Source organism: Etheostoma spectabile, unplaced genomic scaffold (genome assembly GCF_008692095.1).
Source record: "Etheostoma spectabile isolate EspeVRDwgs_2016 unplaced genomic scaffold, UIUC_Espe_1.0 scaffold352, whole genome shotgun sequence".
In the NCBI taxonomy this organism is placed as follows: Eukaryota; Metazoa; Chordata; class Actinopteri; order Perciformes; family Percidae; genus Etheostoma; species Etheostoma spectabile.
The window spans coordinates 1,094,612-1,108,386 of record NW_022605591.1 but is presented as its reverse complement, the minus strand read 5'-3'; the positions used below and the strand labels follow the sequence as shown (position 1 = coordinate 1,108,386).

The window sequence follows — 13,775 nt, the reverse complement described above, 5'->3', positions numbered from 1 at the left end:
GAGCCAACATTAGTATCTGCAAATATCTGGAATTCTGCTATAAACTGAGTGATGTAAGGTTGATTTTTCAATATTTGGGTCCCACACAGTATTGAAGTCTGCACCGACAACAAAAGAGCAGTCCGTTAACTTCAATCAATTTGATTAGTGAGCGTACCATAGAAGCTGCCATCAAAAATATTGGGTGCATAGGTTGACAAGTGCCACTTTCCTAGAGCTAAGATCTACTACGGCAACCACAATTCTGCCTGTCTCATCTGACCAAGAGGAAAAAAGACGGGAGATTCCTTTAACAACAATGGCCATTCTTTTTTTTGAGCTTGCTAAGGAGGATGCTTGTGAGGTGCATTCATACCACCACAGTTCCAATCGAAGAATGTAAGATCACCCATTATCAAAAAAGATGTGTTCTAAATGCAAGCAGATGTGAAAAAGTAAGTTGCTAGTGCCTTTCTCCTTGACAAATCCCAACAAGAGTGCATCCAAAGTTGCTTTAGTCTGTAGCGAAACGGTTCTTTCTTTCCACAACAGTGGGCTGGGATCTCCGTGCAGCCTGAAGAATTGCCTGTCTGGTTGTGTAGCAAAGCACATTGAAAATCAGTGTGTGATTAGCAGTGGTATTTGTCTTTGCACTGTCACTGTAAATTTGGTGAGCTCTCATAGTTGTAGGAGTGTTTTGCCATTGAGAACACTAGCATACTAGCACTAGCATGCTACAGTTAGCTACCTTGTCTCAGCTAGTGACGTAGAAAGCCGTGCAGATTTTGAACAGCTCACTCGGAGACTGAAGGCAGAGGACATTCAGAAACCATATCTCACTCAAAACAGCATGGATGTTTTTTTTTCCCAAGTTTGTATGCATGTGGAAGCACCAAAGGCATAACACCCCAAATCCCAGAAAAGGTGTTTTTTTAAATAATAGTGGCACTTTAAGCTGCAATCTCTTTCAAGCTGATCACATGACTTCCCTAGACAAAAATCTTTCAAACTGACCTTTGTAACCGTCAATGCTATGCCCCTAGAAGCCCAGCCTACCTTCCCGCATCCTTCATCCAGGAAGGGAGAAATGGTCGACCAACCAATCGCCTCCAGACTCAAGCCCACTGAACGCAGTCCTGGACTGGAAAATGCGGGTAGACTTAAAGGAGAATTAGAGGCTAAAGAAGAGGCTCAAATCTTTTGTCCAAATCCTATCAATGTGTCTTTATAGTGGAGCTGACAGTCCCGTGGGAGAAAGCCATCGATGAGGCATTTGAAAAGTTGAGGTTGCGATATACAAACTTGGCTGCCAAAGTAGAGGACAGGGCCTGGAAGGGAAACTTGTGGCCAGTGGACCTGGGCTGCAGGTGCTGAAACACCCAGTGAGGCCAGGGTGCACAACTGACAATGTGTTGTATTGGAGGCACCAGGTGGTCATCCCCTAATCCAACCCCACCCAAGACAAAGCAACAACAGTGCTTGAGCTGAATATCAAGGGATTCTAACATCTAGTCCTAGTAAGCATGCCCAACTGATTAGCAGAAGGGGGTAAAGGAAAGGACTGGGAGAGTGGCGAATTCACACTGAGTGGCATCCCATTTTGTGCAGTACACAGTATAAATCAACATCTCATAAAATTTTAATTCAGTGGATAGGCCCCCAAGTGGCAATGTCAACAAGGAGAAAAGATGTATTTTGATACATACAAGTTATGATTTTGGGAAGAATGGGATTCTGTTGCGAAATACATAAATGAGATAAATCAGTGAATATACAATAGATCAGACTTCTTTATAATTGCAGGAAGGCACAAACTGTGTTCTAATATTAACACCATGTAAATATGAGTGAATTGGGTAGATGCCATGGCACGGCCCATGTGTGTATTGTGTATTTCCAGCTCTGTGTCGAGAAGAAGCGCCACCCAGGCTTGGCAACTCTCCACTGCCAACTTTTTGAAGTTTGTGTTGATGGTGAAGTGTCAAATGGAAACAAATTAAAAAAAATTAAAAAAAAATCCCCTCCCCCATCTTACTCTTTTTGAATCTCTCAGTTCATGCAATGGCACACTGGGGAGCACCAGGTATGACAGCTGGAGAGCCTAAAGGCCATTTTTCAATAGCCGCAGCCAAGCTGGCGCACGCAAATGTGACGTAATGAGAACGCCATAACTGTTTATACCAGCCCCCAGGAAGACTTTGCATGACGAAAGAAACTTACTACTAGAAACTACTAGGCATGATGACCAAGCATAATGGACGTGAGGAGACCCGCGGGACTGCGCCCCCCATGCCGCCCTGCGCCCCCCATGCCGCCCTGCACTGGTGGGCACGCTCATATGACGGTTTTCCCGAGGTCCTGTAGTTGGAATGGTTGTAATTCACCATGTGCTCTATTAATACATCCATAGTATTATCTTATGATACATCTGAGGGATGTACACTGTAAAAACAATTAAGGATAATATAGAAAATTGATTTTTAATGATTAAGATAAACAAACCCTTTAAACACAAACACTGAAATCTTGAACACCATGAACAGCAACAAATGGTAGCATACTATGTGTAACCTCATTCCACCGTAAAGTGTAAGGAATGGATGGACATTAGCATGTCTGGCTAACCAGTTTACATTAAGACAGCATTACTTTTAAGGCCATTTTTTGGCTACTGATAAGATTTTTCTTTTTGAAAAGCCCCATTTGTGACCAACCATAGACTGTAAAGATAATGGACGACAGGGGTATCGGACTGGGGGTGTAAAGAGGACTGAGTACCCAGGTCCCTTATGTGATGCGGGCACAAAAAGATGCTAGAAGGAAAAGCTGTGGATGCGGGGAGGGGCCCATAAATAATTACTTTCTACAGGGCCCAGAATTTTGTGCTACGCCCCTGATGGACTTAGCAGCAGTGTTATTTGTTATGATCCCAAAGCCTGACAGTCGTAGAAACAAGTTAACTGTCAGAGGGAATAATGAATATGGCGGTTCCATAGATTAATGTGTGAATAAATAGATATCATGTGTGAATAAATAGATATTGACACAAAATGATGTACCAAAACAAAAGTCAAAAGTCAGTCAAACCAAATATTTCTTCGCAGTGACAGCTGTCAGCATTGCAGCCCTCCACGCCTCGCTATGCTGAGAGACTTCTGTAAGTCACCAGGCCCCGTGGTGCCACAATGAATAAAGCATGAGGGAAACACAGGAAAAGTGGTTGGCTTATAGGCAAAGAGATGCAGCCACTTCTCCCTGACCTAGATTTCACACATGGGGAGTAATTTTGTCTGTCTGCTCATGTGTTCCCCTCCTTCTTTTTTGCTTTCACCATCTCTAATTCATTCCTCTGGAAACTTAAAGAGCTGATGGATCATTTTAACACTTTACTTGGAGGAAGAAAACCCAATAAAACCCCAAGAAAAGACCATTTTCTTCTAAATCATTTAACACGTGAAGTACCATTTGCAGAATAAAGAACTAAAGCCCTTGTTCAGTATCATGTATTGTGTAAGACCAACTTCTAAGGGAAATGGTTTGTTTACACAGTTCAAATAGTTTTCCATGGGAACAGCAACATGATCCTATCTGGAAGCCCACTCAACTGCACACAGGAATTCATGTTGTGATGTGTAGCTCTGTAAGTCAACACTCTCCTATGTTACGGCTTGTATAGTTTATTAGCCTGTGACCTTTATAGCAAGGGGGGGTTCTCTGCTCTCAGGGCAGTGGTGTGAGGCGGACATAGACAGAGTCATTATTGAAAAGCTGTCAGAAGGGCTGGTGTCAAAAGGTGAGAGTGGCTATAAGTGTGTGGAGTTGGGTATTGGCCAGGCCATGGCCTTGGCTCCCTGGCCACGTCACACTCTTCTCCAGTTAAATGTAGGGCAGCAGGTCAATTGCATCGGATGATCTTTGCAGACCCTGAGCTGAAGGAGCATTTTCATGAATTGATTTCTTCCTGGAAACATAATGACACAAAGGGTGGAAGGGCGAGAGAGGGAGACATGATTTGTGCAGGTCATTAAAAACCCACATGTGCATATTACGACTGCCGGTCAAAACAACCACAATTGCTTTCAGCTCCTGGCCGTGACAGCTGAAGCCTTGTTTACGTCCTGCAAAAGAGAGGCTTCCTCTTAGTGAACCTTCCCGGAATAAGGGTTGAAAAACAGAAAAAAAAGAAAAGAAAATAAAACATCTAAATTAAAATCAAACAACTTTGACCTATGGTCAGACTGAGGAAATACGTCTGCATTAATATTCAATGACACATTGAGCTACAGGGGATATGTGGCCATCCAGACTGTTAACATGTGACTAGCCTTAGTTAACCGAAAAACCAGGCCATAGATTAAGTGCACATAATATATTTGATAAACACTACCGGTCAAAAGTTTGGGGTCACTTTTTTTTATTTCCATTGCACTCCATTATAGACAGAAAACCAGTTGAGATCAGTTGAATTGTTTTTTTAACCAGGGCAGCAGTTCAGATTCCATTATGTGCTGACATAATAGCAAAAGGCTTCTCCGATGTTTTCTCAGTTAGTTTTTTAAAATGATAACAGATTAGTGAGAATGAGTCTTTGGAACATTGGATGAATGGTTGCTGATAATGGGTAATGTAGATATTGCATTAAAGATCAGCCCCCCCACTCAGATCAGCTGGTATTCTGTCTATAATGGAGTGGAATGGAAATTTGTAAGTGACCCCAAACTTTTGCCGGTAGTGTATTTAACTGCTATCTGAGACAGGACTTACTGCTGTTATGTTGATTTTGGGGTTGTGTCCTTAATATACTGTAGATGCCGTATGGATTTTACTTTCTAAGTGAAAGTTAAAAGGATGAGACAGTAGGTCAGAGCTACAGTATGGAATATATGTTAAACAAACCAGTTTATCAGTCAGAATGATGAGATATTAATGTGTAAATGGGGATCCTAAGTGTAAATGATTACATTTTAAGTCAAAATGATGACTTAATAGACAAATTTATGAGATATTAAGTCAAAGCTATGTCAAAATTAAGACATTTAAAGTCAAACATAAATATAAGACGTTGATTATACTTAATAATTTACTTTAGAAGTCAAAATTACTACTAAATTAGTCAAAATTATAAGATAATAAAGTCAATGTATGGTCTTAAGTCAGAATAGAGATAATAAAGTAACAACTATGAGAAAAGTCAAATGTGAGACTGTAAAATCTTACTTGTGAGACAAGTAAATCAAAATATAGTATTTTTTAAATCACAATTGTGAGATATTATGAGATAATTTATACATCTTATACTTTATGAATATTGTTATCTTTGTTGTTGCTAACATTTCATCTGTTTTATTTGCCTGGCAGAAATAGGCTTCTATAAGATAACACAAGGGTCGAGAAAATGTTTCTCCTAACTTGGGTGCAATGACCCTTTAACCCTCAGCGGATCAATTTGCACATCAGATGGTACAACCAGAGAACCAAGATATCCTACCATTTCAGGAATCGGAAATCTGCACACTGCACATTGGTGACCTACCTGTGAGACTGGATGTGATTAAAATTATGCTAGCATTATTCCCAGTCTTCTATGTCACTTCATATTTATCATGTAATTGCAAAATCAGATAGATTTAAATAGTCTGTCCTTGTGCTTTATTAATGCATCAGTGGTGTGATTGCTGTCACTCACATAAACGAACCAACCCAGCTGCAATCCCTGCGTGGGCCTTACTGTTATTTGACATTTGAGTCACAGGGTGATGGCAGACTGTGTCAGAGAGACACAGCAGTGAGGGGATGACATGCAGCTCACCCCTCAACTCCTGCCGACAAATAATTCATAGCGCTAACATTTACTTTGTTCAAACGCTGTCCGGTCTTTATCCCCAGCCCTGCCTGTGAACCTCAAAGTACCTGTTTGAGGTAAAGAAAATGCCTAAGTGAAGTATATAGAAGCTTTTAAAATTTTGCTGCAGTGGAGGGAAAATTTTAAAAAATGCCCTGAGTGCTCGAAAATAAAAATAAAAATCCATGTTGGAATTGATCATCTTTAAATAAATAAAAAGATGTAGCTAGAAATGTACTTTAATATACAGCAAGTGTACAATTTTCTGAGCTTTACAAAAGTCCACTTCTTAAATAAATAAAAAAGATAGACAAAAGAATCCTTTGAAATTAAATTTCAGCAAACGTAACCCAGAGTTGGGAACTTAAAGCTGCATCACACTTTAGCAGCCTCACACAGAAAAATTACCAGAAATGATGTAACGTGGCCTCAATAAAACTCACACTGCTTGGACATGAATGTCTTCCTCTTTGTGGCTGCAGAGATGTGGATGTGGAGGCTTCAAGAGGTTCATATGAGAGAATACTGTAATATATGTAAAGTATTTACTCAAGTTAAAAAATTAACTAAATAGATGACTTCAAATAAAGTATTCAGGAGGAATGAGCCAACCATAAGGCATCGTTTTTCATCTTCTTCAGAGGTCTGGTGGAGGGTCGGAGGTCATCAGACCCGTGAGCGAAGGCACAGTGTTGGGCCTGCAGGGGGCAGCGCTGAGGGTGGTGGTCGTAGAACCAGCAGGGGCGAGTTTTCAGGGCACCAAGGGCAACAGGCTTCCTCTTTGTATCCACCCTAGAGGACTTCCTGTTCCGCCAGTCTCTTATGTACACCCTCCCTCCTTCTACTGGAAGAAGGAATGACAGAAAGATACAAGACCTCTTCAGAATAAAGTGCTACCTCCTAAAGACACAAACAAATCTGTTCCTATGGTGGAGTGGAGAAAATAAGGGAATAATTCAACATACAATGGATGAATTAGTTTTCCTAATTTGTTGTCCTTTTAGTGAAAAGTTACATTTAACCTAGTCTTGCATTGCCAGACCTTCCTCGACAGCGCTGCCGACGAGGGTCTGGCTACTCCACACAGCATTCCGAGATGGGTTGCTCTGGTTTATTGGCATTTCTTTAAACCAATCACAATCGTCTTGGGTGAAGCTAAGCGCCGGACAGAGCGCCGGTGCCTCTGCTAAACAGCCTCAGGAAAGAACTTGTTTTGGTGGAACGTGTACGTTCAGAAGTAGTTTTAGTCGTCAACAGAAACTCAGATTGGACAGATAGTCTAGCTAGCTGTCTAGATTTACCCTGCAGAGATCTGAGGAGTAGTTAACCATAGTCCTCAGAAATCCACCTGACTTTAAAATGTTCCAGTACAAAAAAATGGAAGGTAACCGTCATCTGGGCAAAATTTTCGGCAGCACCGAAGCAGTCCCAGATCCCCTTTTCTCCCTCAATTTGATGTGCTCTAGCTATGAAAACTTATATCAAGCGTGTGGTCCAGCTACCTCTAAAGACTTGGTGGTTGTTCTTGAGCAGCGTCTGAAGGCCTCCACACTCGTTCTTCAGCAGTTGCAGGGTTTCCTGCTCCAACAGCCCAGCGACCTCGCTCACAGAGAGGCTGCCTGAGGAGGAGGGAGGAGGGGAAGAAAAGGATGAAAGATAAAGGTCGTTTTATAGTTCTGCGTCAGCTCCACGTCGTAGCTACGGCATAGGGACCCTTTTGGAGTTCTGCGTTGGGGTTGAACGTGTTTCTTTTTATCATAGTGCATTTCACCGCCAGAACGCTACGGGGTGTGTTGTCTCTGGAGGGTGAATCTCAAAACTTTTTCATTACTTGTGCGTTTGTGTGTGCCTCGAGCCAGCGCGTGTCTGTGTATGGGAAGTGGGTGAAGGAGAAGTGAAAGAGTGACAGCAATTGTCACTGGAGCAAGTTGTCATAGTGAGGCTCAATGGTGTTTTTTGCCTCGAACGTTGCCTTCAAGGCAGCTAACCCTAACCTTAACCCTAAACATAACCATTACCGCACTGCTTGGAAGGAGAGGATGGGGGAAGAAAACACCAAAACACCCATAGTGAGAGAAACAGTCTCCCCTGTTTTTTCTGACCACAGTGGGAAATCTGTAGCAGGAAAAGTTAACTCTCTCCTTGATTTCATGATGTTTTTCTTGGGGGGGGGGGGGGTCCAGCATAGATGCAGAGGGGTCCTGAAGGGTACGCCGTTGAGTCTACGCAGAACCATAAAACGGCTATAAGAGCAAAGTACACAGTGACAAATGAGCGGGAGGAGGTCTATTGATGTTACGTTCATCCATATATTAACACGTTCCTTCTGGCATGCACAGAAATCATTTTTAAAGCTAGCATCCGAAACAGCTGATGGGCTTCAGTCAAAGTCACCTGCAGTTGTTTTGAGAGAGCCAGAGCTACTACGTTCCTGGAGTGAAAGGGTGATCATTGCTAGATACGTAACATTTTACAAGAAGAAAGAAAAACATCAGTCACTGGGTTTCAGTGTTAAGTCAGGGCTGAAGTGTGCTCCGCTAAGCTGTCAGAACAACCAGCATGCAATGCACCGCTGCATCTCCCACCGGCCGTTTGAGTGTGACTTTCTGTCATCACTCCCCCACTGCGACAGTAACTGTAGATACCAAAAGAGCACAAAAAGTACAACGAGAGATATTGAAATCCATAGTCTTATGTTAAATAAATGACGTACCCGAAACAGCACACCACCTTTGGGTTTGGGGTTTCATGAGATTTTCTATATTTCTGGCGTTGCCTTTTACCCCCCGTAGAGAATTCAATCAGGTCTGACCTTTGGTTTGTACAAATGACTTTTTCCTCCTCTTTTCTCTGACATATTGGAGAGGGACATGCTTCGGGATTCATAATGCTCCTTTGTGAAGTTTCATAACAATATTTGACCTAAATCTGCAGATACATAGTAGACTCCTTTTCATACTTCTATGGTGGCATTTGACCAGCTAAGTTTAGCATATTTTTCTGGACAATATGTTTTAATAACCATCATGGCTCTAAATTGAGATTACATATATATATATATTATATATATTTATATATACACACATACATACATACAGTATGTATATTCATACAAATATATAAACATACACATCAATCAACAACAAGTGGGACACAATTAAGAAGTGGAACGAAATTTATTGGATATTTTAAACTAACAAAAACCTGAAAAATTGGGCGTGCAAAATTATTCGGCCCCTTGCGTTAATACATTGTAGAGCCACCTTTTGCTGCGATTACAGCTGCAAGTTGCTTGGGGTATGTCTGTATCAGTTTTGCACATTGAGAGACTGAAATTCTTGCCCATTCTTCCTTGCAAAACAGCTGGAGCTCAGTGAGGTTGGATGGAGAGCGTTTGTGAACAGCAGTTTTCAGTTCTTTCCACAGATCTCAATTAGATTCAGGTCTGGACTTGACTTGGCCATTCTAACACCTGGATACGTTTATTTGGGAAACATTCCTTTGTAGATTTGCTTTATGTTTTGGATCATTGTCTGTTGGAAGATAAATCTCGTCCCAGTTTCAGGTCTTTTGCAGACTCCAACAGGTTTTCTTCCAGGATGGTCCTGTTGGCTGCATCCATCTTCCCTCAGTTTTAACCATCTTCCCTGTCCTGCTGAAGAAAAGCAGGCCCAAACCATGATGCTGCGCACCACCATGTTTGACAGTGGGGATGGTGTGTTGAGGGTGATGAGCTGTGTTGCTTTACGCCAAACATATCGTTTGCATTGTGGCCAAAAAGTTGATTTTGGTTTCATCGACCAGAGCACCTTCTTCCACATGTTTGGTGTGTCTCCCAGGTGGTTGTGGCAAACTTTAGACAAGACTTTTTATGGATATCTTTGAGAAATGGCTTTCTTCTTGCCACTCTTCCATGAAGGCCAGATTTGTGCAGTGTACGACTGATTGTTGTCCTATGGACAGACTCTCCCACCTCAGCTGTAGTTCTCTGCAGTTCATCCAGAGTGATCGTGGCTGCATCTCTGATCATCTTCTCCTTTTATGAGCTGAAAGTTTAGTGGGACGGCCGGGTCTTTGTAGATTTGCAGCGGTCTGATACTCCTTCTATTTCAATATTATCAATTGCACATTGCTCCTTGGGATGTTTAAAGCTTGGGAAATCTTTTTGTATCCAAATCCGGCTTTAAACTTCTCCTCAACAGTATCTGGGACCTGCCTGGTGTGTTCCTTGTTCTTCATGATGCTCTCTGCGCTTTAAACGGACCCCTGAGACTATCACAGAGCAGGTGTACTTATACGGGGACTTGATTACACACAGGTGGATTCTATTTATCATCATTAGTCATTTAGGTCAACATTGGATCATTCAGAGATCCTCGCTGAACTTCTGGAGTGAGTTTGCTGCACTGAAAGTAAAGGGGACGAATAATTTTGCACGCCCAATTTTTCAGTTTGTTATTTGTTAAAAAATATTTGAAATATCCAATAAATTTCGTTCCACTTCATGATTGTGTCCCACTTGTTGTTGAATCTTCACAAAAAATGACAGTTTTATATCTTTATGTTTGAAGCCTGAAATGTGGCAAAAGGTCAAGAAAAGTTCAAGGGGGCCAAATACTTTTGCAAGGCACTGTATGTATGTGTGTATATATGTATGTATGTATGTATGTATGTATGTATGTATGTATGTATATACATATATATATATATACACATATATATATATATATATATATATATATATATATATTTGTGTATGATGTTACACACATATATACACACATACATACATCATATATTATATAGTGTATGTATGTAGATACACACACATATATATATATATACGTGTATGTATGTATACACAACATATATATAACACATATATATATAATATAAAATATATACACTACATACACATAATACACATAATAATATACATGTGATGTATATATAAACTATATAATATATATATATACACACATATATAATATAACACATATATATATACATAAATATATATACACATACTACACATATAATATACAATAATATATATATTACCACATACACATATATATATATATACACATATATATATATACACATATATAATATATATATATATATCACACAATATATATATATATTACATATATATATATATATATAAACACACATTATAATATATACACACACTATATATATAATATAATACAATATATATATATAACACATATAATATATATATAATATATATATATATAACACATTATATATAATATAAACATATATATATATAATATATACACATATATATATATCTACAAAATATATATATATATATCACATTTATATCTATATACATCTATAATATAAAAAATATAAATATATATACACATATATATATATACATATATATATATACATAATATACATATATATATCATATATATAATATATATATATACTAATACAATATAATCATACTATATATAATCCACGGCCACTTTATTGGTACGTAATGTCGTTAACATAATTTCTAAGAGCCAATCACATGGCGGCAACTCAGTGCATTTAGGATGTAGACATGGTCAAGAGAATCTCCTGCAGTTCAAACCGAGCATCAGTATGGGAAGAAAGGTGATTTGAGTGACTTTGAACGTGGCATGAGTTTGTGCCAGAAGGGCTGGTCTGAGTATTTCAGAAACTGCTAATCTACTGGGATTCACGCACAACCATCTCTAGGGTTACAGAGAATGGCGAAAAAGAAAAAACATCCAGTGAGCGGCAGTTTGTGGGCGGAATGCCTTGTTGATGCCAGGGTCAGAGGAGAATGGCCAGACTGGTCGAGCTGATAGGGGCAACAGTGACTCAAATAACCACCCGTTACAACCAAGGTGGGGCAGAAGATATTTCTGAACGCACAGTAGTCAAATTTGAGCAGATGGGCTACAGCAGCAGAAGACCACATCGGGTGCCACTCCTTTCAGCTAAGAACAGGAAACTGAGACTACAATTTGCACAGCTCATCGAAATTGGACAATAGAAGATTGGAAAAAAAGTTGCCTGGTCTGATGAGTCTCGATTTTCGCGACAGTCGGATGGTAGGGTCAGAATTTGGGTCTACAACATGAAAGCATGGATCCAATGCCTTGGATCAACGGTTCAGGCTGGGGTGGTGGTGTCATGGTGTGGGGAATATCTTGGCACTTTGGGCCCCTTGGTACCAAATGAGCATCGTTGCGACGCCACAGCCTACCTGAGTATTGTGCTGACCATCCATCCCTTTGAACATAATGTACCCAATCTGATGGTATTTCAGCAGGATAATGCGCCATGTCTAAAGCTGGAATATCACAGACTGGTTTCTTGAAAAGACAAAGAGTCGCTGTACATCAAATGGCCTCCCCCTCACCAGATCTCAATCCAATAGAGACTTTGGGATGTGGTGGAACGGGAGATTGCATCATGGATGTGCAGCGACAAATCTGCGGCAACTGTGTGATGCCATCATGTCAATATGGACCAAACTCCCTGAGGATGCTTCCAGCACCTGTTGAATCTATGCCAAAAGAATTGAGGCAATTCTGAAGGCAAAAGGGGGTCAACCGTTACTAGCATGGGGTACCTAATAAAGGGCCGGTGAGTGTATATATATAATATATATTAATATATATACACACACACACAACACACACATACATCATATATACTACTATATCCTATTTTTTTTTTTTATATATATATATATATATATATATATAAAATCGCAATTTAGAGCCATGATGGTTATCTAAAACATATTGTCCAACCAAATACATCCTAAACTTAGCTGGTCAAATAGCCGAGTCAATACCTAAAATATGCAACACACTCCCACATTCACACTTGCATGGCCAAAGACGGTGGGAAACTGGGCAGACTGCCGGCCTACAGCCCAGACGCCAGGGAGCTCCAGGCCTTAATATAATATCAGTACACCATTTAGAGTTGCCCTTTACTGCCTGCAATGTTACTGGGGATTAATGGGGAAAGGGCAGTATTGACATAGCAGACTCTGCTTTGACTAAGACCAACCAAGATGATTATTAATGGCTCAGCTTTAATAATCAGCCTTTTTTAAGGCTGATCGTCCTCTGTGCAAAAAAACGATGGCAAGTGATTGATCGCTTGTTGTGGAGTTTTTGCTGCTTAAGCCAATTCAGAATCAGGCTGAGTGGAGAAAATGAGCACTAAGATTGCTGAGTGGTGAATAAAACATTTGAAAGGATCATTACCAAGAGTGCACAGCTGTAATACATGTCAGCTCATGATTTGATTTTACTGCCTGTCAAAATCTGAAAATGCTGACATTTGTTTTATTCTCGTTATCTGTGAGTCAGAGTTATCCAAAGGGGTGACAAGATGTTTGACAAGTTTGGAAAGAAGAGTACCAAACATAGTTCTGCTCTTTTTTCTGTCTTTTCTAAAACTATTCATAAAGTAAAATCTTGTAAGAGGCAAAACACCATCCATCCATCTTCATCCGCTTATCCGGTATCGGGTCGCGGGGGCAGCAGCTCCAGTAGGGGACCCCAAACTTCCCTTTCCCGAGCCACATCAACCAGCTCCGACTAGGGGATCCCGAGGTGTTCCCAGGCCAGGTTGGAGATATAATCTCTCCACCTAGTCCTGGGTCTTCCCCGAGGTCTCCTCCCAGCTGGACGTGCCTGGAACACCTCCCTAGTCATGACCCAGCCTTCATGACCATAGGTGAGGGTAGGAACAAACACTGACCGGTAGATCGAGAGCTTTGCCTTCTGGCTCAGCTCTCTTTTTGTCACATTGGTGCGATAAATGGAATGTAATACCGCACCCGCTGCTCCGATTCTCTGACCAATCTCACGCTCCATGGTTCCCTCACTCGCGAACAAGACCCCAAGGTATTTAAACTCCTTCACTTGGGGTAAGGACT

General features: G+C 40.6%; 1 protein-coding gene across 1 annotated transcript in view; it reads right to left on the bottom strand.

Annotated features, from left to right (window-relative positions):
- Positions 1-6,044: 6,044 nt before the first annotated feature.
- The window catches only part of trmt44 (tRNA methyltransferase 44 homolog), a 42,550-nt gene continuing 34,819 nt past the window's right edge, over positions 6,045-13,775 (bottom strand). Inside the window, exons 10-11 of the mRNA XM_032511341.1 lie at positions 7,324-7,440; positions 6,045-6,665 (exon numbers count right to left, since the gene is read on the bottom strand). Of these exons, the coding sequence (XP_032367232.1) occupies positions 6,415-6,665; positions 7,324-7,440 (368 nt within the window). The 3' untranslated portion in view covers positions 6,045-6,414. The remainder of the gene's footprint in view (positions 6,666-7,323; positions 7,441-13,775) is intronic.